This window comes from Anguilla anguilla, chromosome 8 (genome assembly GCF_013347855.1).
Source record: "Anguilla anguilla isolate fAngAng1 chromosome 8, fAngAng1.pri, whole genome shotgun sequence".
NCBI lineage: Eukaryota > Metazoa > Chordata > Actinopteri > Anguilliformes > Anguillidae > Anguilla > Anguilla anguilla.
This window is the reverse complement of record NC_049208.1, coordinates 41,917,745-41,944,183: the sequence shown is the minus strand read 5'-3', so window position 1 is coordinate 41,944,183 and position 26,439 is coordinate 41,917,745. Positions and strand designations below refer to the sequence as shown.

The 26,439-nt window shown below is 44.0% G+C and overlaps 1 protein-coding gene across 2 annotated transcripts; it reads right to left on the bottom strand.

The window, feature by feature from the left end:
• Positions 1–3,609: 3,609 nt before the first annotated feature.
• On the bottom strand, positions 3,610–18,622 carry abrab (actin binding Rho activating protein b). Of its 2 annotated transcripts, XR_004766385.1 has the most exons (4): positions 17,275–18,622; positions 16,309–16,646; positions 12,208–12,349; positions 3,610–3,691 (listed from the first exon to the last, which is right to left on the bottom strand). XR_004766385.1 is itself a non-coding variant. In XM_035427795.1 (2 exons), the coding sequence occupies exons 1-2, from the start codon at positions 18,039–18,041 to the stop codon at positions 16,163–16,165; spliced, it is 1,251 nt and encodes a 416-aa protein (XP_035283686.1). In that variant the 5' UTR covers positions 18,042–18,622; the 3' UTR covers positions 13,686–16,162. The 2 variants fall into 2 exon arrangements, 1 of the variants encoding a protein (XP_035283686.1); XM_035427795.1 differs by lacking the exons at positions 3,610–3,691; positions 12,208–12,349 and having other exon boundaries at positions 13,686–16,646.
• Between the last annotated feature and the right edge of the window lie 7,817 nt (positions 18,623–26,439).

Genomic DNA, 26,439 nt, shown 5'->3' with positions numbered 1-26,439 from the left:
TGGGTATTGCACCATGCAAATCAGAGAAGACATGTGAATAAAAAGACAACTGATAAGCCATTTAAGCTGAGAACAAAGATATAGCAATAGATACGATGAACAAAATGGCAGAAACAATAGCAATGATTAGTCTGAAGTTGAGGTAAGTGAAGAATTGTATCAAAATTGTATTATAGTTTTTGCTATTTATTTGACAATACATTTTGCAAGAAAGTATTTTATTATGTTCTCTATTTTTGTTATTTTGCAAGACATTCTAATAGAGATGTTAGGGTAAATGTCCCTATTAAGCCCACCAAATCTGCTTTTCAGACATTTTTCATGTATACTGCCCCAATTTAAGTGAGAACATTTTAGTTATAATGAAAGTCTAATCTCTCATTTGAAGTGTCAATAATTCATTTATACCAATTTCTAATGTTTTTATTGTTTAATTTGTCAAAATATGTCAAAAGTCTGGCATGGGCTTAATGGGTACCTAACGTACCATTTAAGCCCATGGGTGTTCCAAATAAGCCCACTTCATGATTTGTTGATAAATAAATATATATTTAAAAAATCTTAACAATACAAACTTGTTCTATTCAAATCTGTAATCTCTTAGCTCTCAATAGCTATTTTCATTTTGTCTCCACTCCTATCCTATGGCCTGTAAATGGCATTTGAAATAGGCATGACCAGCCTTTTTGCTGTGTTGTCAACACAGAAAAAGTTAAACTTACAACATGTCTTCTTTGGAATGTAGCCAAAAAACTATTTACGAACAAAATCAAAACTATAGTGGAAATTACTCTTCAATACTTCATCTTTCAATATGTGTTGTCATTTTGTCTGTATCTCTATCCTATGGTGTGCTGTTGGCATTTGAAATTGGCCAAAATTTCTGGTCCAGTCAGCTGGTTGAAAGTGCAGGTGTTTTTATGAAGATTTCTGAAGACCGACTGACTGAATGAAAAACAATTTCAAGTTCAATACTAATGTTCTAAGGATAGTAAATGAGTCAATTTCAGGATTTACAATTAAACAATAACTTTTCAAATGTTAATCACATTTAGGATAGTAGTTTGAAAACATTGTAAAAACACATTTTAAAACCATTCAGTTCATTGTGGAGTAACATTAAAACATACAGTTCATTATGAGGAGACATCAGTCATAACATATTGAAGCTCATGTATCATTAGCCTATAACTTAAACAAAATAAACAAGAAAGATGTCAACATTTCTGCTATTTCTACTTTTTCCTAGACTAAACGTAGGCCTATGCTCTTTGAGGTGATTGTATCGTTTTAGTAAGGCTATCATTTGCTCCATGCTCCATCTTAGTAGTGTAACATAACAGGTTATAGGGTGGTCTAAGCTTTATTTTATTTGTTTGCTTCAATCTTTAGCCCACGTTGTGGTTGTCTTTGTCTTACGCTAGCAAGTCGTTCATGGCTTTCATCTTATTTTTGTAGATTTTCAATGACCTCATGATTGCGCAAATAGAATGGTCCAGGTCCCTACAGCCCTGCTTTGCAGAGGATGAACTTGCGCTTCTATCATGTGTGGGCATGAACTGTAGTTCTTTCGTGTTTTAGTCATCTTAAACTAAAACTCATCTGAAAAGTAAAGATTAAAAAATTATTGCTAATGTTAAGATAGAACACAGGCCTAACCAGAATTAATTGACCTATGCAATATCACTGATATTTAAATTTAAATATTTAAATGGGTATTAATTAACTGAATTATGGAGCTGATTCATCAGGTGAGATCAAAATTAGGGAGGAAAATGTTTCAAAGGTCAAAAGGGAGAAAATCCCCATTGAAACACAGTAAAGTGGGCTTAATGGGAACAGGTGGGCTTAAAGGGAACATCAGTGAATTTATGATTAAAAGACAGAATATTTTATTCTACTCACATGACATTAAAAAACAACTATATGAAATAAATCTATATATGGTGCACTAACATAATATGAAAAGTATAAATTGATCATGTAGAGAAGTAATTAGCTATACTCATTTACATCTACCTCAGACAGTGTTATTTTTTTGCTAGAGTCCCCTTTAAGCCCACCAGGTAAAAATGTTAATTAAAAAATAAATAAAGATAAACATACACATTTATTGTCTATTTAACAGTATAATAATATAAACTGCATACAAAAATATAAACTATACATGCTTATCATGCTTTATGTCATTGCAATGAACCATACTATGTAGCTACTGTATTGATGCAGCATGTGGTCTGTTTGCTAGCGTGCTAAAACTCATATTTTGATTTCAAAAGACACAATATTTATAATTCAGGTAATATTCCAACATATGTCTCATTCAAAACACTAATCACTTAAATTTTGATAAAAAGTGAGTACTTTCCAAAAACAGGAGTAGAAATATACAAAAAATGTTATTTTCTGAGGGTACCAAAATCACGTTTTTTTGCAACTTCTTCTGGGATCAGCAGGCACATGCCACACATATGCTTCGATAACTCAATATCGACAAATGTGATTGACTTACAATAAAAAGTGTCATTTACGTAACAAGCAGCTTCATTCGAAAAAACATCACACAGCAAAAAATGATGATGTTGTTTTTTTTTATTTGACTCAGAAGTTGCAAGTGGGCTTATATGGTACGTGGGCTTAATAGGGACGTTTACCCATAGTACTCAAATCACCAAGGTAGGCAGCTAACAGCTCCACATTGTGGAGTATTTTGAGCCAGTATAATGTGAGTTTGGGTGTGTTTCACTTGGTGCTTGATTTTTACATAATAATACCCAGTGACTCTTTATTGAGTGGTTAATTGAAAAAAAGAAAATTAATTGGGTGTATTGTGTCAGGCACTGTCAGGAACATAGAGGAACAGAACAATAAAGGCAAAATGATAATACATAGTCTAAGAAAAAAAATTGATCTTTGGCGATGAAAAGTCGGGGGGCGGGGGCCCACACCAATATTCTTTCAGGAGGCCCATAATTCCTAGCAACAGCCCTGAATCAGTGGGTGACGTCATAATCACTTTGTCCATATTTTTATACGGTCTATGGCCCGAACAAGCATCGGTAACCATTGTCACCTAATAAACGGAAGCCCTTTGGAGGGTAGAGGTGTTGGGTGTACAGAGGACAGTTTTTGAGAATCAGGGAGTCGTGGACAGACCCTGGGTACCCGACAAAAATGTCCAAAAACCTTCCCCGGTGGTTGAATGGAATGGAATAACTTATGGTTGAGGTAGCACTGGGCATCTGCTGCAGGTGGTTTGATCCTCACTTGGCAGTTATCAATGTTACCAACAGCAACCTTGAAGGCATCATTTTCTCTCTCCTGGTAAGTGCGTTTAAAGGTGCCGTTCTGGATCCAGGGAGCCTCTTCAGAGCTGGGTACATGCTCTTTAAAAATAACGTCCTCATCCTCTGTCTGCTCTGGCTTCCTGTCTACCTCCTCAATTGCTGCTAGGAGCCGGTGATCAAATGGGGAGAGAGTACCGCCAGCTCCCCTCTTCCTTCCGTTAGCTGAACTCAGGCATGGCACTCTGTCACCTATTCCTCAGCTTCAATTGCACTGTCCTCCATTTCCTCTATACTTCTGCCCCCAACTTGTTAATGCTTTCCCTCTGCCTCTGCCTCCATGTTACCTCCTGTCCCTTTATTAAGAATGAAGGGCTCCAGGAAGGCCATCAGAAGCAGGAACACACCTGTAGGGTTGGAGGAGAGAGCCAGGTGGAAAATTGAAGGAAAGGTAGGCTTTCACATACAAAAGAGGCAAATGAGAAGGAAGACAACCTACCAGTCACCATGACAGATCCCAATCAATTATGCTATTTAATGGCTGACAGAATAACCACCTACCATATAAAATAGGCTACTAAGCAAAGTTACAGAGGTACTAGATCCTGTAAAGTAGGCCAGTATACTGCAATAATAATTATGAAATATTTTAATGATCGTCGCCATTATATGGCATACAGCCTTCCTGTTTTTTCTTTAATTATACATGACCTGTTGTAAACATTGTGAACTCTCTCAGCCAACGGGGGGTTGAGTGACGGAAAAACCAGCACGGTGAGGCAGAGGTAGTGTTTAACAAAAAAGGTCTTTAATAATGGTAATGAGTGGGGGTAGAGGTAGGGGGAGCCAAAAACAACTAAAAAGTCTTCCCGGTCGGGGTATCAGTGCTCCGCTCCAGGTCTTCACAGCCTCTTCTGGAGAGAAACGAAAAAAGAAGTAGGTTAAGGGGGGACAGGGCGTGGTCAGCCCGATCCGGGTCCGGTTCCGGTTCCTTGCTCCGGCTGCCGGCTGGTGATCCTCCGTTTCCAGCGAGTTGGCCCACGGTCGCTTCCAGTCTCTTCCCGGTGTAGAGTCGTCCGGCGTGGCTACGACGGAAGCCCCAGCAACTCTCTCCTTCCTTGGGTTGTGCTGCTCTATATAAGCCTGCCTGCTCGTTAGTACAAGCAGCTTCAGGTGGGCGCCGGCAGCCAATCCCGCAAGCAGCTTCAGGTGTGTGGCAGAGTGGAAAATTCCACCTACCTTCCCTCTGCTGCAGCCCTGTCCATGGTGCTGCCGGTTGTCGCCTCAGTTGGTCTGCCGGGGGCTGTCCAGGGTCCTGAACGTCTCTAGACAGGGGTTTGCTAGGTACCGCCCACTCACCACTTTTCCCAGCGGCCGCCGGTGTCGATGGGCTCGGCCGTCCTGGTGGTCTCGTGGGGAGCACCGATAAGGGATCGGGGCGCCACATACCCCTTCCCTCAGCTCCATGCCGTTCCCTGGAGCGCCCGTCCATAGGCATTCCTCCCGTCTGGACAGGGCATCAGCATTCCCGTGGAGCTTCCCGGCTCGATGTTCCACCCTGAAGCGGAAAGACTGTAGCCCCAGAAACCACCTAGTAACACGGGCGTTACTATCTTTATCCACTGCCATCCATTTGAGTGGGGCATGGTCAGTGATCAGTACAAACTCCCTACCCAGTAAGTAGTACCGCAACTTGTCCATCGCCTATTTGACAGCTAAACATTCTTTTTCAACTGTGGCATAGTTACGCTCATGTTTTAAGAGCTTACGGCTGATGTACGTTACCGGATGCTCGGCCCCCTCCCGGATCTGTGAGAGAACGGCTCCTATCCCCACAATGGAAGCGTCCGTTTGGAGTACAAAGGTCTGATCGAAGACCGGAGTCACCAGAACCGGTTCGCTGGAGAGGGCTTGTCGCAGGGTTTCGAAGGCACCGTCAGCTTCCTCCGTCCAGCCGACTCGGTTGCTTCGACTCTTGGAAGTCAAGTCATGCAGGGGGGCTGCTATGGCGGCAAAATTTGGAATGAATTGACGGTAATACCCAACTAAGCCCAGGAAGGTTCTCACCTGCTTTTGCGTCTGGGGCTTGGGCCACGTCGCGATGGCTTCCACCTTGGTGGATTGGGGTTTCACACACCCTCTTCCGACGGTGTATCCCAAGTAATCCGCCTCCTCCAATCCCAGGCGGCATTTGGTTGCGTTGGCCGTCAGGCCGGCCTCCCGGAGGGCCCCCAGCACCGCTTCTAGCCTGCCCAAGTGGGTTCTCCAATCTGCACTGTGGACCACAATGTCGTCCAGGTACGCCGCCGCATACTCCTGATGAGGCCGGAGGATCTGATCCATGAGCCGCTGGAAGGTTGCCGGGGCTCCGTGGATCCCAAACGGTAGGACCCGGTACTGGAAGAGACCATCCGGCGTCACAAAGGCCGTCTTCTCCTTGGCCTGGGGGGAAAGGGGAACTTGCCAATACCCACGGGTGAGATCCAACGTGCTGAGGAATCGAGCTGGTCCCAGCCTCTCGATCAGCTCATCGACCCTGGGCATGGGGTAAGCGTCAAAACGTGAGATCTCATTTAGCTTCCTGAAGTCATTGCAAAACCGCAGGCTCCCGTCGGGTTTGGGGACAATGACTATTGGGCTGCTCCACGAGCTGCGGGACTCTTCAATGATCCCCATCTCTAACATTTGCCTGACCTCTTCCCGGATGGTATCACGCTGGGCCTCAGGGATCCGGTACGGCCTCAGCCTAACCTTCTTTCCGGGTTCTGTGGTGATGTGGTGGGCTATGATGGAGGTCCGGCCTGGGAGCTTCGAGAACACATCCCGATTCCGTTCCAGAAGTTCTCGGAGATCTTGGATCTGGTGGCCCGTCAGCTGCTTTCCCATCGTTACCTCAGGGGTGCCCTGCGGGGAGACGTGAGCAGAGAGGGCCTGTGCCGGCGGTTGTTCAGTTTCATACCAACGTTTTAACAAGTTTATGTGGTATATTTGGGTGTGACGGCGGCGTCCCGGTTGGCTGACTTTATAGTTGACAGGCCCGGTTCTCTCAACCACTTCGTATGGCCCGTGCCATTTAGCCAAAAATTTACACTCGTGGGTGGGGACTAAGACCATCACTTTATCGCCCGGCTGGAATTCTCTCACCTGAGCTCCGCGATTGTATACCTGGGCCTGGGCCTGCTGTGCCTGCTGCATGTTTTCCCGGACCATGGGCCAGATCTGGGCCATCCGTCGGTGCATCTGCTCCACGTGCTCGATGACCGTGCTATGTCGCGAAGGTTGGCGCTCCCATGTTTCCTTGGCCAGGTCCAACAATCCTCGGGGTCGCCGCCCATACAGCAGCTCAAATGGTGAAAACCCTGTAGATGCCTGAGGTACTTCACGAATGGCAAACATGAGGTATGGTAACAGTTGGTCCCAGTCTTTACCATCTATTTCGATCATTTTTCTCATCATCTGTTTCAAGGTATGGTTAAACCGCTCTACCAACCCGTCGGTCTGCGGGTGATAGACGGAAGTCCTCACCTGCTTCACCTTCAGCAGGTGGCACATCGCCTTCATTACGGTGGACATGAAGCAGGACCCCTGGTCGGTGAGTATCTCCGACGCGATACCCACCCGGCTGAACAGCAGGAACAGTTCTCGGGCTATAGCTTTCCCAGTGGCCGTCCGCAACGGAATGGCTTCTGGGAACCGGGTAGCGTAGTCCATGATGACCAGGATATATTTGTGCCCCCGGCTGGACCTTGGAAGGGGGCCCACGATGTCCATGGCGATGCGGTGGAAGGGGACCTCTATGATGGGTAGAGGGATCAGGGGGTTTTTATACTTCACCTTGGGGCTGTGGAGCTGGCACTCAGCACAGTGGCGACAGTACTCCTCGACGGCCCTCTTCACTCCGGGCCAGTAGAACCGTGCGATTATGCGCTCATATGTCTTCTCCGGAGATCTTGGATCTGGTGGCCCGTCAGCTGCTTTCCCATCGTTACCTCAGGGGTGCCCTGCGGGGAGACGTGAGCAGAGAGGGCCTGTGCCGGCGGTTGTTCAGTTTCATACCAACGTTTTAACAAGTTTATGTGGTATATTTGGGTGTGACGGCGGCGTCCCGGTTGGCTGACTTTATAGTTGACAGGCCCGGTTCTCTCAACCACTTCGTATGGCCCGTGCCATTTAGCCAAAAATTTACACTCGTGGGTGGGGACTAAGACCATCACTTTATCGCCCGGCTGGAATTCTCTCACCTGAGCTCCGCGATTGTATACCTGGGCCTGGGCCTGCTGTGCCTGCTGCATGTTTTCCCGGACCATGGGCCAGATCTGGGCCATCCGTCGGTGCATCTGCTCCACGTGCTCGATGACCGTGCTATGTCGCGAAGGTTGGCGCTCCCATGTTTCCTTGGCCAGGTCCAACAATCCTCGGGGTCGCCGCCCATACAGCAGCTCAAATGGTGAAAACCCTGTAGATGCCTGAGGTACTTCACGAATGGCAAACATGAGGTATGGTAACAGTTGGTCCCAGTCTTTACCATCTATTTCGATCATTTTTCTCATCATCTGTTTCAAGGTATGGTTAAACCGCTCTACCAACCCGTCGGTCTGCGGGTGATAGACGGAAGTCCTCACCTGCTTCACCTTCAGCAGGTGGCACATCGCCTTCATTACGGTGGACATGAAGCAGGACCCCTGGTCGGTGAGTATCTCCGACGCGATACCCACCCGGCTGAACAGCAGGAACAGTTCTCGGGCTATAGCTTTCCCAGTGGCCGTCCGCAACGGAATGGCTTCTGGGAACCGGGTAGCGTAGTCCATGATGACCAGGATATATTTGTGCCCCCGGCTGGACCTTGGAAGGGGGCCCACGATGTCCATGGCGATGCGGTGGAAGGGGACCTCTATGATGGGTAGAGGGATCAGGGGGTTTTTATACTTCACCTTGGGGCTGTGGAGCTGGCACTCAGCACAGTGGCGACAGTACTCCTCGACGGCCCTCTTCACTCCGGGCCAGTAGAACCGTGCGATTATGCGCTCATATGTCTTCTCCGCTCCCAAGTGGGCCCCCAGGAGGTGGGTGTGGGCGAGGTACAGGACCTTTGAAATGTAAGTCTTGGGGACTAACAGCTGGTTAACCATCTCTTCCTTGACCTGGGATACTCTATATAACAACCCCTGCTCACTCATAAAATATGGGTAGGTTGTTTCACTTACCCCCGGTAGTAACTGCCCATCGATCTTCTGGACGTCCCTCCAGGCCTGTGTCAGGTTGGGATCCTGCAGCTGCGCGGTTCCAAAGCGACCCTGCTCCCCGGTCTGGCTCCCTGGCTGTGGTGCAAACTCAGTGAAGGTCTCATCCGAGCCTACCTCCTCCAGGCCGACGGGGTTCTCGGCTACGGCCTCTGATGCGGTGGCGGTGGTCTCCTTAGTACGGCCGGTTTGCGGCCTCCCCTCACCCGCAGCATCCGTCGGTCCTGCCTGGTTGTCCCCCGAGAGGCCAGCCCAGGCCGGTTGAGTACCCCCTTCGGTGTGCTGGGGTCGCCTCTTCTGGGGTCTGCGCCTGCCCTCTGGTTCGAGGTTCGCTGGAGACTCCTTCCAGTACCTACCAAATACAGCACAGTCCCGGCCCACCAGTACAGGGACGGGCAGGTTCTCCACGACTCCTGCCCGGACGGCCACCGAGCCTCGGGGGGTGGTCATCATAATGTCAGCCGTGAAATACTGCTTAGTGTCCCCGTGAATACAGGCCACGGCAATTGCCTTACCTCGGGAGTCCCCCGCAAACTCCGGCCGGATGAGGGTCACCATGCTGCCCGAGTCAAGTAGGGCCTCGGTATCCCGTCCGCCGATGGTTACCGGAAATGTTGGGGCTCTGGCTCCCTCATGTGCCCAGCAGATGGTGATGTATCGGCACGGGAACACCGGGGGCTCTGACGTATCTGCGGTGGGCATGGGCTCATCCCGGTCGGGGCAATCCCGGGCAAGGTGACCTTCTCTTCCACAGGTATAGCACCTGCGTCTTTCCGGGGGTCCCCTTGGGGGCGCTGTAGGGCGCCCAAGCGGTCGCGGCTCCAGGGGTTCAGCCATTCTCCGGGCGGGGCCTTTCTCCAGCCTGTATCCCCCGGCTGTCCCTCTTACCGTGTCGGGTCGGCTGGTCCGCAGCATCTCCTGCGTGACCTGGTGATTCTCCAACAGGGCAATTAATAGTTCTAGTGTTCGGGGGCCCTGTTGGGCAACATACCTCTTCGCATCCGGGGGCAGGGCCCGGATGCACCGGTCCAGCACCACTCGATCCAATAGGGCGGGACCATCACCTTCCACCAGCCAGCTCCGGGTGATGCGGCTCAGGGCTGTCACTTGGGCTCTTGCTGGCTGGCTGGGGCTATAGGCCCACTGGTGGAACCGCTGGGCTTTAGCCGGCAAGCTATAGCCATACTGCGCCAGAATGGCTGCTTTGAGGTGGTTGTAGTTGGCGGCCTCTGCATCGGTCAGGTCCCGGCAGGCTTTCTGGGCCTCCCCGATCAGAAACGGCGCCAAGATGCCCCCCCAGTCTCCCCGGGCCCAGCCTTCTCGGTGGGCGGTACGTTCAAACAACTCGAGGTAGGCTTCTACGTCATCCTCAGGAGTCATTTTTGTCAGTACATCCCGCGGCGTCAGTTTGTTCTCTGACGGGCGGGTGACCAGGGCCGCCATGGCTGCCTCCAGCGTCTTCTGCGTCTGCAGCACAGCCTTAATGGCCTCCTCCATTTTACAAAAAAAAAATTTTTTTTTTTTTTTTTTTTTTTTAGAGCTGGTTTCTGTCTGGTTCCGTCACCCCGTAGCGTGGAGTTAGCATGCCCGCATCCTCCACCATGTGTGAACTCTCTCAGCCAACGGGGGGTTGAGTGACGGAAAAACCAGCACGGTGAGGCAGAGGTAGTGTTTAACAAAAAAGGTCTTTAATAATGGTAATGAGTGGGGGTAGAGGTAGGGGGAGCCAAAAACAACTAAAAAGTCTTCCCGGTCGGGGTATCAGTGCTCCGCTCCAGGTCTTCACAGCCTCTTCTGGAGAGAAACGAAAAAAGAAGTAGGTTAAGGGGGGACAGGGCGTGGTCAGCCCGATCCGGGTCCGGTTCCGGTTCCTTGCTCCGGCTGCCGGCTGGTGATCCTCCGTTTCCAGCGAGTTGGCCCACGGCCGCTTCCAGTCTCTTCCCGGTGTAGAGTCGTCCGGCGTGGCTACGACGGAAGCCCCAGCAACTCTCTCCTTCCTTGGGTTGTGCTGCTCTATATAACCCTGCCTGCTCGTTAGTACAAGCAGCTTCAGGTGGGCGCCGGCAGCCAATCCCGCAAGCAGCTTCAGGTGTGTGGCAGAGTGGAAAATTCCACCTACCTTCCCTCTGCTGCAGCCCTGTCCATGGTGCTGCCGGTTGTCGCCTCAGTTGGTCTGCCGGGGGCTGTCCAGGGTCCTGAACGTCTCTAGACAGGGGTTTGCTAGGTACCGCCCACTCACCACTTTTCCCAGCGGCCGCCGGTGTCGATGGGCTCGGCCGTCCTGGTGGTCTCGTGGGGAGCACCGATAAGGGATCGGGGCGCCACAACATAAATAAATACCTTACCGCCCATACCAACGGCAGTTGAAATTGCCCTCCAGGCATCATTTTTTAGACACTTGTCCCTGTACTCTTTTTAAAAAATGTAATATAACACTCCATTTTTCCTCACTGAGTGGAACAATTATTATTCACAAAATCGTGTCATATCGGTTGGAGAAAAAGGAAGCACGAAACTCTGATTGGCTGTTGACGGGTGATGTCTGCGAAAAGTTAAACCGTGGGCAACTTTTTCTGGCAGCATCGGTTACTCAGTTGCTCATGTTGCTGGATGTCGCTCAGCTACATAGACAATGAATGGACTTCCGGCAGCTCAGTTGACAAGTTGCTTGCTGTGTGAACGCACCGTTGCTGTGAACAGTGACAACACGTAACTTGAGAGAGTCTATCCTGGGAAATGTTACGCACTTCAAAGCATTTAAAACTTTTATTATTGAGCACAAGGTAAAAACACCTAGGCAACAGTTGCTAGCCAGCTAAGCTATCAAAATTCATAACTGTTAGCTAACAAGTATATATTGTGCTATTTAGCTGTACTAGGTCTACCCAGAGCCATAGATAGATCCTCTATGGCTCTGGGCCTACCCACAGTTCTGTAAGTAAAGAAGCCACATAGGTCTCGTCATGCGATGAAGCGGTGGTTTTTTCAAGACCCTGTTTCAAATCTTGTTGATTTTGTTCTGGACCAATCACAGCAAGGGGCAAATAATTTGTTTAGATAGGAAAAATATGCTTACTAGGTTTTAAATTTGGATTAAAATGAATGCTACCTAACCAGGGGTATATGGACCCCCGATGATAATCAAAGATATTGGGAAACTATTGCGGAATAAATGTCAGGATATTCCTTCCACTGTTTCAAACTAGTGTACCGCCAAACAATGGCACTGTGGCGCAACAAACAAATAGCCAATATAAACAAAGAGAACAGTAGCGTAACCCCTTAGCGCACATGCCAAATCTGGCAATCCTTACCCATTTAGGGGGTACCCCATTTAAATAATGTAATAAGTAGCAGTAGTAGTAGTAGTGTACTTCATTGACCCCAGGGGGAATTTGCACTGTTGCAGCATCAAAGACAACAAAAGTAACACAATCAGACACAAATTTACAGTAGATACAAAATATCAGATACAAATATACAGCAGATACAAATATATACAGAAATCCAAATATACCAGAGGGCACCTTCAGAGGTGGAGTCCATGCCTCGACGGGTCAGAGCCGTTTTAGCAGCACGAGGGGGACCTACACAATATTAGGTAGGTGGTTTTAATGTTGTGGCTGATCGGTGTATATATACATCTAGGTTTATATTGATTCAGGACGCATGAAAGCGCCTACCACATCTCCTGCAGAAGACCTGAGGATCCTTTCCAATTCGGATGGACCATCTGCAGAGGCAGTGTATGTCCACCTCAATCGCGTGGACTCCCTTGGCTGTGGGGCACCTTACAGTACTGGGGAAGGGTGTCAGAATCCCAGCCTGAAAAGAGGTGAAGAGGTGAGTCCAAATAGCTGCCTGATGGTACTGGACCATGGAGGGATCCTCACCTCTGCAGAGATTACAAATATTCATAACATTCACAATCTGAGCCTGCTGTTGGACATCAGGACAGTGCAGCCGGACACTTTCCTGGAAAGGCAAGAAGGCATGTAACCTGTACAAAGAAATCCTTCATCTTATGCTGCCCTAGAGAATCAAAAACATTAACTGTACCAACCTTACAGCCGACATTACTTACCGTAACCCAATGATTCGCCGAAATATGAAGAATCTGCACAAACCCCTGAGCTGGCGTAGGTCCAGTGGACAGCAGGACCAGGGACATTCTTACGTGGAGCCCTCCCATGGTTGGATGTTGCGCCTCTATAAGGGACTGGGTGTGGTTGATGACCTTGTCATACAACTAAGCGTGCTGGCCGAGAACTCAAATCCAAATCTGGTCCTGGTTTTCTGTTCTACCAGGAAATGAACTGAGGGATTAGTGCTACTGATTGGCTAGACTGGCACCTGACTCCCAGGAAAGGGAGGGTGGAAAACAAGCAGTTCTTGGCCCTCAAGGACCGCAACAGGTGTGGTGCTGCTTTTTGAAAGGACTAACTGACCACAGAATTCCGTTGGCCAAAAAAGAATTCAATAGATAAGCTTTCTTCACACAGTGATTTGTGCTGAAGACTCTCTCATTAAATCACGCTAGATAGATTGCTCCCCAAGCCACATACACATTTCCTCTATGACTTCAAGATCAACTTCTGCATTATCATAGAATATATCAAATTCAGTCCCCTCATATCCTTCATACACTCCCCCATTTATTTCCAATTTTATAATTTGCTGATTCATTTTTACACTTTCATTTTCTGAACTTTTGACCTGTCCTTGCTCCAACCCCTTTCTCTTCCCCTCTCTTCCCTTGCGGGCAGCCTTTTATTGACTCTATTTTTAGACAGTCCCCTCTCTGTTGATCATCTCTGTTGCAATCCATCTTAGAAGGACAGGTAACCCCTTCCATGCCCTTTGCTTCCTGAATGGCTCCATCCAGCATCAGTTCCTCTCGATCCAGCCATTTCTGCAGTCACTTTTAACAGGCCTTGGTCTGATTTCACGCCTCATTTTCATCACAACACAGGGCTTTAACCTGTTATCTTCTGAAAATACTTTAAGAAATCAGGATGCCTCTTCCTTAAATGCTTGGCTAAATTGGTTGTCCCAGCTAACAGGGGACAACCTGAGGACAGTAGTTGACATTATATTTGGACACCTATGGGGTGTTATTCTTCTGCATTCTTAAAACATGTTTAAAAATTTTTTAAAATCCCAAGCTAGGTCCCAGTTTGATTAAGATATACCATCTTCATTAGAACTTTTGGCTGATGTTCAGTGACGTTCAAGCAATGCCCCTGTTTGGTTATGACATAATATATTTATAACGTTGGGGGGACAATAGGTGAAAGATTCCGAAGTGTCTTTGTTTTTCTTCAGTTTATTTTACATACAATGTTAAAAAATACATGACTGCAACAAGTTTACCACAAGTCCCATGAAAAACTCATTCATTTTTAATAAACACACCTATTCTACACACCTAATTAAGTTTAGCATAACATAAAGGGAGCCATACAAAAACATCCAGGAGATTCCCTGGATTTGCTTGCGAGATCCCCAAGACATTCCCCCTGGCTATCTTGACAAAACCTCTCAGGGGATGTCCCAAGCACAGAATTACACATAGTACACACAGAGAGCCGTGACATCACTTCCACTGAGTACAGCGCTGGAAGAAACTCTCCCTAATAAGTTTTTCTTCCTTTTGCTTATTTGGGATGAGAATGGCCTAACATAGCTACTTAATTTCATCCATCGTTGCAACTCTTTTGTGTATAAAAATGACGGAAATGTACACCAATGTCAACAATTTGCTACAAAATACTGCACAAACTCTGCTACCTACCTAAGAAATTTTTATAATTACAAGGATGAAGTACTAAAATCTGAAGAATTTAATGTTAGCTAACTGTTAAAAAAACATTTAAAAAACTGGTGGCAATGGGCCAGGCTCTTGTTAACCTTCCCCATGGACTAAGCACTGTTGTGTTAATGCAAAACTTTGTTCATCAATAAAAAAAAAGAACCTACAGTCTTGTACCTTTTCTTAAATAATTATAAATTTGGGGTTGCGTAAGTAGATTGGGTGTTACGTAATTATCTTATGGAAGATTGTCTTGCTCTATACTGAAGCAGAATATACTCTATACATATAATATGCTCTATACAATAGTAGAAAAGTCACTGGGAAAATGATGAAATTTATGTTCAGGCACAGAGTATCCAGGCAGTGACGTGGCAACTGCGGCTCTCTATACTGGTGATATTTTACAAAGAGACGCAGGGCTCTATTTTGGTGAAAACACAAGTGAAAACATGCCTGGGTGCAAATGGAATTGCTAGTTTTGTCTTGTGCAAACTGAATATATTTGCCTGCGCCAGTTTTTGTAGTGATCTACAGGGAACCCGTTTGTATCAACATATTTTGGGCAGTTCAATAGGGTGTGTGTCAATATAAAAAAATAGGCAGCATCTATCTTAGTGATTGGCACACATGGAAACATTACAACCGCTACAGCTACATTACTATATGTACACCCCCGTCAAGAGGTCGGCTTTCAGTGCCATACTCAAGGGTGACTGATAGGCCTATTTTATTTTACTTTCTGATAATGAAAACATTTTCAAGTAGTATAGGCTACAATAAAAGTCCCTAATATAAATTTGCACTGATACATTCAGTGAAACATTCATGAAAGAAAATGAACATAGCAGCAAGTAACCTACAATTGGACTTAAAAATGCACAAGAACACATACAGTCATTTGTCTTACTGTAATGACTTTCCCCTGGATAATTGGCAAATAGTCATAAAACTAAAAAAAAAAAAAACAATGTCTGATGAGTTTTTGTTGAAACAGTATAATATCCACATGTGAAGGGAGGCTATAACTTTCCCCTCTTAGCCCCACTCCTCCGCTGCTGTTCTTAGCACATCTGCTAGATTTTGAGCTGTGTGCTTTTTGGGCATTAGATGCATTTGCAGTACATCACTCATCTCTTCCTAATTTTGTTATGCAGTGGCAAGTTATTGTAATGCATTTACTCCACGTTAAGTGAGGTCCAGGCTTCTTTACAGACAGACAGACTTGAAGCATTCAGTATACATTTTCTCAATTTAACAGTTTTCCAAGAGGGGAGCAAATGTCACAGCTCTACAAAGAACTATTCAACTAGTCAACTGTATTGGCACATCTTTAATATACATTTGATTTGTCCCTGATAAGAGTTGAAGAACAATATTCATGTGAACCTTCACAAAGTGCTAATGACCACTGTCTTTCTACTGAACCTGTTGTCTACATACATTTCATAATGCATTGGTTTTGTCATCAAATTGTTACACTCAGCCAATGAGACAAATTGGAATGTGCTACCTGTCTTTTTGCTGACATCTTTATGCCTGGTGATAACTGATTCTGAATCTGATAACACTGGAAATTAAGACTTGTTTCGGATAGCTGGACATAACAATACCACTACATAAGAAACACAAATACGTGAGCTCAGAGATGTCATCTTATTATTGATGCAGTAATGATTTTCCAGGAAGACTCCAATGAGCTCTAGCAGTGCATTTCAAGCTCCTTTTGTTAAATCATTCCTTAACTTGGGTAAGGATTCTTAGGTAAGGGAAAACATCCTCTGGTAAGGACCACTTGCCAGACAATCCCAATCGGATTTTACTAATCAAACAAGCAGCGTGATGATAACGTGGTCATCCTGGCCCTGCCACAGCATCTCGCCTTCAAAAGCCACCTTTGTGTGCTTTCTGGCTCTCATGAGGATTCCCACCACTTTGTCCGAGATTCTCACATATCTGTCGAACAGCTCACCGAAGGTGACCCTTGTCCGGCCGTCCGGGTCTGGGTCGGCCATGGTCCGGATTATGAAGCACATGTCATCAATCTCACGGTGGATGTGGGCCTCAGCCCGCCTGGCCCTCTCAGCTGTCTTGGTCCCTTCCTTTGGCCGCCCATAGCCCTCCTCCCCTTTATGGAGTCGCGTGGACATGGATAGTTCATAGTCAAAGTCATCACTGAATGGATTCAGCTTCTGGTTGACAGCATGCTCTGAGGCCCAGTTCTGCCACTTGTTCTTCAGGTTGCCCACGGGACTGTACTTCTTAGAGAGAACACTGATCTTTTTCACCTCATCTATGTCTTTGTTTACCCTGTTTCAGATACACATACAAACAATGGGTTTGAATAGTTATCACTAACATTGCTTCTAACAGGAAATGCTGCTGTAGTGGTTTGTGGCGATAGCGTTGTACATTGATTGCATTCCTGTTACCTCTGTTTAAACCTTATGCTTTACTGTTACTTAATGTAACCTACTAACTGTTTACGCCTGCCTTTGCTCTTTTGTGTCTTATGACAAGCACATTATGCCCTCTGACATTATCTCCCTGTAAGTTTCTCTGTAGAAGAGCATACAAATAATAATAATAATAATAAAAATAATAATACAGATATAACAGATCCATCAAGCTGCATTTACATTACTGAATATACAGTATTTAAATTCAGGCATGATCAAATAGCAGCAATTTGGGCAAAGAAGTGATAACTTTGAATATCTGAATAAAATATTTTGTAGTTGCTTCCCACACATATTGAAGAAATATATTCAATGTGTATATTTAACAAATAACCTTGATATTTATTTCAAAAAGCAAGTCTCTCGTTGTGTTTTCATATTATCCCTCAGGTATCACAACAGTAATTTGTGACTTAAATGATTGTGTATTCTTTTTACAGATAAACGCTGTGTGAATATGCTAAGCACGGAAGACTCACACTGTGCTGGACGGTCTATTAATCCTTGCAGGGAACTCAGGCATTTGGTCAGCTGTGTCTCTGCCGCCTGCTTTCACTCGCTCTCGGTCTGCGTGTTCTGTCTGAACTGGAGTATGTGAGCCAGCCTCAGGCTCTAGGCTGTTTTTATTTGCCTCTGAGAAGCCACTGTCCTCTGTGTCGATGCTATGAGCTCTCTGTTCTTCCAGACATTGTGCTGCCTTCTGCTGCTCTTCCACCTCCTTCCAGCTCTTGGTCAGCTCTGACACTAAGTTAGAGCACTTCCTCCGTCTGGTTGGGGAGCTCTTTTTGCTCAGTATCCTGTCTACCTCGTCAGTTTCTTTGCTGTAACGGTTGGAGAGGAACTCAATGCCCATTCCTTTCTCCTGGACGCTGCTGGAGACAGACTTAACCACCGGCTTGCTTTTGATCTTGGATTCCCCAGGGACATTCTTGTCCTCTCGGGGCTTGGCCATGGGCTCCAGGGGAGGAGATGTGGTCCCGATGGGGGCTGAGGCAGTGGTGGTGGTGCTCTGACTGGGCCGGGCCCTCTTCTCCGTGGGCCCCGCTCTCTGCTGTTTTGGCGACACATGCCCGGCAGATTCAGGAGACCAGCCAGAGGGTTCACTGGCCTGCTTTTCCTCATTCTCTGAAACCCACTGTTGCCAGCTTTTGGCCAGGTTGCACACCATGCTGACGGCACGCAGCTTCCTGATGTTCTTGTTGACAGAAGGCTTCTTTGGTGTCATGCCTGCTTGGAGCTCCGACATTTTTTAAATCAAATTCTCATGAAAAATGCTCGCACTCTCCCTCCCTCTCTAGATTAAAAAAAATGTTTTCACAATTCGTTTTGTCCTGTCACTTTCGATTTTTAATGCTATGCTGGCTGTAGCTTCTCTCACTCAGGCAGCTGTAACGTTTTTAAATTGGTGCACATGTTTTTATGACTGTGGAAAGTATGTGGGGCATCCACACCTCCCCCGTGTTCATCTTTCTCTGACACGTGTCATCTCTCATGGGTCCCTCACGGATCACGTTTCATCACAGGCTGTGGCATCACGCAGCAGTAAACATGGTGGCCCCCTGGGAGCAGGAGAATCCCTCAGAGACCTCCTGCTAATGAATTATGATGAAGACAAACGTAGGCTTTGTTAAAGACAAGGTGCAGGGATCTGGGTAATCTGTGCCGATTATCTGGAGACGGCCAGGTGATAAGCTTTGGTGTGAAGCCCACTGTGGAATACAACAGCATCTACACTCATCAAACACAGCAGCTGCATTTGTGGATGATCAGTCTCTACTCTGGTATGGTACTGGGTAAAGGAAGGTCTACAGCTTTTAGCTCCTTCAAATTTAATGGCATCTTTTTCTCAATTTTGCAGATCTCAGATATGTGAATATGTTAAAACAAAACAAAATGTGTATGAGAAGTTTATATTATAAAAGTAATATTATAAAATTTGCAGATGAGAATGGTCCATTCAGTCAGGCCTGATTTGTCCTTTCCCTATATCTAATCAATGAAAGAATTCATGAATAAATCATGGAAGGATAATTGCAGCTATTCATCATTGTGTTGTGTGTGTACAAACAAACTAAATGCAAAGAGAAAAAATGAATATATGGTGCATGAAACATATTTGAATCCATAATTTAAGAGACTGAATCAATACTAGTATAAACTTTCATAATTAAATACATTGTTACAGGGGTTTAAAATAAAACAATAATTAACCAGCACTGACTTGTGTTTCATTAATTTGCTGCCATAAATGTTATGTTGATGTTAGTAAGAGTGGGAAGTAGCAATCTGATGTATAGTATTGTGGCAGTAACGTTTGTGGCTGTGGTGACTTAAATAGCAACTGGTCCATGTGCCATCTCTCTCTCGTAATACAATGTTTTCCTTGGGGATTGTGTCCAGTGCACCAGAGAGCCACTGGTTAATTAACAGAATTCAAAACAATGTTATTAACAACTTGTGCCCTCCGCTTTTAAAACAACAGTTATTGAACTTCTTTTTAAAAACATAATTAAAAACCATAGACCAATCAAAAACTTGCCATTATATTTCTAATAATGAACTATATTAATCCCACCAATCTGGTTTCAGACAATTTCTTAGCACAGAAACAGCCATGACCAAGGTTGTGAATGACCTGATGCTTGTTGCTGATTCTGGTTTTATCTTGATTTTTGTGCTTCTGTACCTTAATGCAGTCTTTGATACCGCTGACCATAATGTTCTTTTAGATCATTGGTGTTAGTGGCATGGCACTTTCAGGGTTTCGATCATACCTATCACATAGATCTAACTTGTTCTTTAATAATTTTAACTGTACATAAGATCATGTCAGGGTCAACTATGGCGTGCTGCAGGATTCCATCCTATGTCCAAACTGCAGACAAAGAATGGATGAAAAAATTAAAAATCCATGCCCATGTGTTTTTCACCTCTAGACGAGATTATTGCAATGCCCTTTTCTCTGGTTTACAGAAATGTAGCATTGGTAAACTGCCGTTCGTACTAAATGTTACAGCTAGAATATTAACCATGACCAGAAACTATGACCACTGACCATATTACCCGTGTCCTGACCTCATTGCATTGGCTTAGAAATCCAATTCAGAGCTGATTTCAAGGTACTTCATTTAACATACAAAACATTACATGGGCTTCTGCCATCTTAACTGCATCCGCATCCCCTGCCTGCACAGACCAGGTCTAAGCCATAAACTCCAGCACACTGTAGGGCGAATTACTAATTGCTTGGTTTTCCCATGCAGTGCAAATTTTGTGGATCATATGCTGTCCAATTTGACTTCAACTTAAATCCCAGAGGCAGAAAAAATGCATACCTTGCATTTATTGTTCATTGTCTTTTGTCTTTTTTAATAATTAAAAAAAAATCATTTTAATTCCTAATTTTTGTTGTTTATGGCTGTGCTTATACTGCATTGTGGTTCCTGGGGTACTGTACTTTGTTCTTTTTCTTACACATCACTGTAAGAAAAGAATGACAATAAACACAACTTGAACAATCTTTTCATTTTAATTGATTGTAGTTAATGGCTGTAGCTGCAGTACTGGCATGAATTATGGATAGACTGCATTTATAAACTGAGCTGGATGATTAATGCAATATTTTGCAACAATCTCTTTTTTTGGCATAATAAATGTAATATGTAATAAGCATAATATCATCATAAAACTGGTTCATTTTGTAAAAAACAAAAAAACTTCAAGGTACTGTTATATATAGAACGGTAATAAAGCAAATATCCACAATTCATTAAATAATGGGCCACTAATGCTCCAACTTCAAGGTCAGGGCCTGCAACAGACCTTTCTGGTCAACAATGCCACTCGTTCCCTTATCAGTGCTCAGGACAATAAATAGCAATAAAATAAAAGGAGCCTCCCATCCCCCAATCACTTAATACACAGTAACCCATGCCATAAAACATGTTTTTCTACTTTCTACGGTTACCCGGTCTCATTAATTTTTGCATGAAAAAATCTTATACCCTTTCAGATTTCAGAACAGTACCTCAGATCTCCAAATAGATCATTCAGAAAAAAGTTTTAAATGTCCATATGTAATGTACTTACATTGCATTCACTTTCAGTTTATACAATACTGGCTCCTTTGTCTATGTGCTTGTGTGTAATCCAAAATGCCTCTGCCCGTATTCAAGCTAACGCTGTTAGCTAGGTCAGGTACTATTTTCAACTCAGTCCGACAAGAATCCATTTAGAATGTGGCTGGTTTATCTGACCACACCATGCTCTCTTTAGTACAGTAGCATTTGTATACAGATGTTTGCTTATCTTAACAGCGATCGGTTTACTTTCAAGTCAATCAAGTTACAGAACAAATTAAACAAGACTGTAACCTTTCAAATGAGCCCTCATCGGTGTCATTGTGTCCTGCCATTCCCAAGTAATCTAACTGCGTACTGCCAGAGAAGCTCGTGCTGATAGTGAGTGAATGTGTGCAGCTGAAAAGCCAGCTAGTTCTCCTTACAACTTTGCCATTGTGATAATGTTTATAATGATGGCGAATTTGAGAAAAAGGTTTTAAGGTGTGACAAAAGTATTTGAAGACCTCCTCACCTGTGGTTGAGAACATATGAACGTTCAATAGCCACGTCCAAAGACTGGGCCAATGACTGTGCCCATGCTCTGTGCGACATTGATTCCGGAAAATAGAGCCCAATGTGTCACCACCGTTTGACAGAAAACTTGGTGGTGGTGTTGACGCCTGACAGAGTTGACAAAATGCCACATTGCTAATTTGTGTTGTAAATAGGAGCCATTTTGTTTTTCACCAGTTGGTAGCTACCTCTATAATTACTTGGAATCCATCTTTTTTTATTTATTCTCAATTCCAAACAAATCCTAATGAAATATAGTGTTGGCACTTTATGGCTGTGATCACAGAAGTTATCCATATTATTTGCATGGAATATAAAAAAAATTACCAGAGCCTGAGTGGTGTTGGTAATGGTATGGGGAACAAACAGGAAGTAGTAAAGGGACCCTCAGAAATTTAGTAAACCACAAGATTTTGGCAGTTTACTAAGTGTTGACAAAACTCAGGACACAAATTAAATAGGCTACAAAATTGGAGCTTCAAACATTCCAATTTTAATACTAGTGATTTGAAACATATCCCTCTTTTACCTAATACTCAAAATAAGTAATTTTAGATAACTTTTATGCCTTTTTTTAACCCCTGTTTCAGGACAAGGGGTGTTTCAGGCCCAGTGCAGCCATTTAATTGTATAAAATAATATATAGACTGGTGACAAATTATAGAAAAACCTGAATGAACAAGATGTGTCCATACAGGTGTACTGCATGATACAATTAAGTGATTATCCATCAGTTCTCAGTGGCATGAATGAAAATGCTGAGCAGGCCCAGTTGACCTTGATTTTGGATCAAGATGGCAAAAGAAAAAGATCTAAATGTCTTGAGGATGAAAGAGGGTTCATTATTAGGGATAGGAACAATGACTAAAGTGATATCTGCATTTAGATTTATGGGGAAGACATCAGTAAATAGGGTTGGAAATTGTGGTTGAAAGAACATATTTGATGGCCGTGATGCTCATGGATTAGTGAGATATGTAAAGAAAAACGGAAGGGCAATTCTTCCTCAGGTGACAGAGAATGTCAATGCAGGCCGTGATCAGACTGTGTCAGCAAGAACAGTCCATTAACAATTATACAGAGAGGGATATTATAGTAGGGTTACAGGTCATACACCCCTCATAACAAAGACAAATGCACATTTGAGAGCTCAATGGTGCAAAAAACATAGGCTCTAGTCTACATGGGGAAAAAGGTTATATGGTCAGATGAGTCAGCCTTTACCATATTCTCGACAGGTGGGCAAGTGCATGTGTACACTGAGAGATGTTGTTATATTATATTATATTATATTATAATTACACTGTCCCTTTAACAAGGAAGGAATATGACGTCTGGAGAAGTTTCAGTTTTCTTGCTTGCGTATGTGGTGTGTGGAATTGTGGTGTGTGTGTATCAAGCCTACATAGATTATTTTGGGACATATGTACCAATCAGCTGTGTGTGAGCAATAAACTTCAATTATGGGTTATGGAATATATATTGTTTTCATTGTAGGTAGTGCTGTCTGGAGAATTAGTGGCATTCAACTGAAATGAACAAAATAATGAATGCATAAAAGGGTGTTGAGGTGTGAATTTATGAATGTGATCTTAAACATACATTTTAATTTACTTGCAAAAAAATGTGAATATTTTTAGATAGAGACTTTGACTTGGTGTTTCACAACGATAACGTCCATGAACTCAGGTTGTCCAAGGTAGTCGATGTTCTGAAGGAACTTTAGAAATTGACCACAGAATGACTGAACACAGTACCATGTTGATACGGTTTTATTTCTGCTATCTTATTTACAGTTTTCATTGGGTTGTGACCATTGTGAACTGACATAGTGTTTAGGTTAACTTGTATTTGGAAAGGCTATGTGTGCAGGTTTGTGTCAGTGAAGAGGGTCTCTTATTTATAGCACTTGGCTTGTGCAGAAACTGAGTAGCAATTTGCAGCTGTCTGCTATCATTCATTCAGAATGAAAGTGGTGCACTGAGCATGTGCAAAAGAAAAGAGACAACCCTGGAATGGCCAACCGCTATGTTCAGGGTGGTGACTTCCATATTTGTTCTCTGATCAGTTTGTTGGCATTTCTGCGCATTGGAAATGGTGGTTGGGTCACATATTATAGTGAACATACACACATGAACATAACCATATGCATTATATACTCTGAGATATTTTTCAGCACTCAGGTTCCAGTGCATCCATAGTAATGACAGCGTTGGAATGTGGGACAGACTGGTCGTGCTTCACAGCTGTCCCACTTTGTTTCACACAATATGCCTGCAAAACAAAATCCATCCCATTTTTTAAACAAAATTTTATTGCTTAAGATGTGAGGCGTTATGTGTAAATGGTGTAGTATATTATACTGCGTTTGTCTCAATATATTAGAAGTAAAGGTGGTCCCATGCTTTGTAATGGCCTCCTGCCAATCGTCCTCAGTGTATTCAGTGTCAAAGTCTCTTTCCCACTTCCATGTAATACTTGTAATATCACCTGTACATCAGCGCATAGAAAGTGGAAATGAAGTGGGTGATACCTTTACGGTCAAAGAGAAATCTAAATCACTGTGTGTCAAGCTGGCCTTACGGAGTTGACACACTAGGTAGCTTAGCATCAAGTGTCAAGCTGACCTTAACTTTATCCTCTCTGTTTCTCTTTCCATGGGGCTCCCGCCCCTTACCTCGCCCTGAGTTTAAAGACTGCTCCAGCCTGTTTCCTTGCCCTGAGTCCACGGGATCGCATCGGCCCTGTCCTTCGCTCCATGGTCATGGATTGCTTCAGCCCTGTTCCTTCCCTGCCCATGCCTTGACACAGCCTGGAGCTCCAGATCTATTACCAGGCTCCTATAAAATGCACCATTCTGAACTATACGATTTGATCTTCTATTATTCCTGTTAGCTTTCCCCTCAGCTGTAACCTGCTTAACCCATTTTATTTTCTGTGATAGATCCCTTGTAGCATTTCTGCTACGTTCCATTCTACTGCTGCTTTACACCAGCCTGGCCAGTGGAGGTTGGGCTCCCCTAATATATCCGGGTTCCTCTTGAGATTTCTTCCCATTCAGGAGTCTTCTCTTGCCACCGTTTGATGCTTTTCTCCCAACTGGGAATTTTTTTTATCTTCTGTACTTGCTATTTAGGGGTTCAGGCCTGGTGTTTGCTCTTTTTTGCTCTGTTTCTTGCCTTGCTACTCTGTGTAGTGTTTTTGTGACAGTTCTCTGTGAAAAGCCCTATACAAATAAAATTTAAATTAATTGAATTGAATGTGAAAAATTTAAATTAATTGAATTGAATGTGAATGTTTACCCTTTATCTCAACATAAAGGAATGTTAGAAAAAAAAATTATGAAGGGAATTGAAAATGAGTGAATTAATGGCGATGCTCATTCCATGCCAGTAGTACCTGCAGGGAATGGCGTCCATTGTTTTTTCTTTTCCACTGTGCCCACGTATGGCACTGGCATGGAATTCCATAAAAATGGAGTCTGCTTTGTCACCAGTCTTCACAACCTTTAATCTTAGTTCTCTTTCAGTGCCCTGATGATGGACATAAAAATGCTCCATCAGAAAAGAAGGAAATAAACAATAAAAGCCCATTTCTAGATTATGGCACATAATCTGCTGCATAATGTTACTGATGACAAGACAACTTCTCCATTATCTCACCCACCAATTGTCCTTTTTAATGGCAGCAGATTTAACAATATTTATCTCTTTTTAAACTGATAATCTCTTGAAATCTTCTGAAAGACTGAAAGAAAGATTTTGCACGAGTCCTCTTTTCTGTGCCTTTTTTCCATAACCTTTCCTTAGATATTCATGTACTCTACCTTTTCAAAACATTTTAACATTTGTTAAGTCATATTCTGCACCTGACTCTTGTTTCTTTAAAGTGAAAAGAGACTATAATCTAATCCAGATATGAGCATTTAAGTAAAGACCTTCACCACAGCTAATTTTAACTGCGCTTCAGGTGTGTTTTGGAAAAAAACAAAATAAATAAAAAAATTTAAAAAACAATGCTAGTTGACAATGCTCTTACAAATGAGCACAAATAATAGAAGGCAGCTTCTACAGTCCTGAAATCACTTCCTGGACTTCATGAAGGCTAATTTTTCAGCTAATTGTATTCTTTGAGATGGTGCGTTTATTTTTAAATAAAATGTCATGTTCATTTCTGTGCTTGTCACAATGCCATAATTGAATCTATTAGTGAATAGTACTGCTTGAGCCGACTCATCTATTAACTGGGGCAGTGTAGAATTTGAGACTGTCATATGGCAATCACTTATCATGTAGAAATGCCTACTTTATAGCCTAGAACATAAAGATAAGCCCGGGCATAGGTTTTTAAGCTTAGTTTCTATATAGGTTCCATACAGGATTCCAAATAGTATAATATTTACTCATTGTTCTCTCATAGAATAACATGTAGACAGAGGACCAAATTTTTAAACTTAATTATTTACATATTTAATTGTCTAACTGTTTGAGGGTTTTCTCCCCACTGAGAGTTTTTTTTATTTATTTCATGTGCTTGCTATTTAGGGGGTTCCAGCCTGCAGTTTTCTCTGTTTGCTCTGTCTCTTGCCTTGCTACTCTGTAAAGCATCTTTCTGACAGTTCACTGTAAAAAGTGCTATACAAATAACATTGATTTTATATATTTGAAGATATATATATATTGTGGTAGGGTGGGCGTGGTTTTGCGTTGGCTGCAGAGAGAGAGTGGGCGGGGCGGCTCTCGGAACTCTGCGCCACAGCTGTTGGGGATTACTAATCAGCACCGATGTTTAATTGTTTGATTAATTGACAATGTGCTGATTACCTCGACAGTGAGCCTGGACGCTTAAAAGGCGGTCTACGGAGGCAGAAGGGGCGGACTGGAGACGGAGGAAGTGCTGACCGACAGTCAGCAACAACATTGTGTTTTTGTACGTAACCGAAAGCCGCGTGGCGGCCGTGAAATAAAAAGACGCATTCGCGTCCTGAAATAGCTCTCGTCTCTCTCTCGT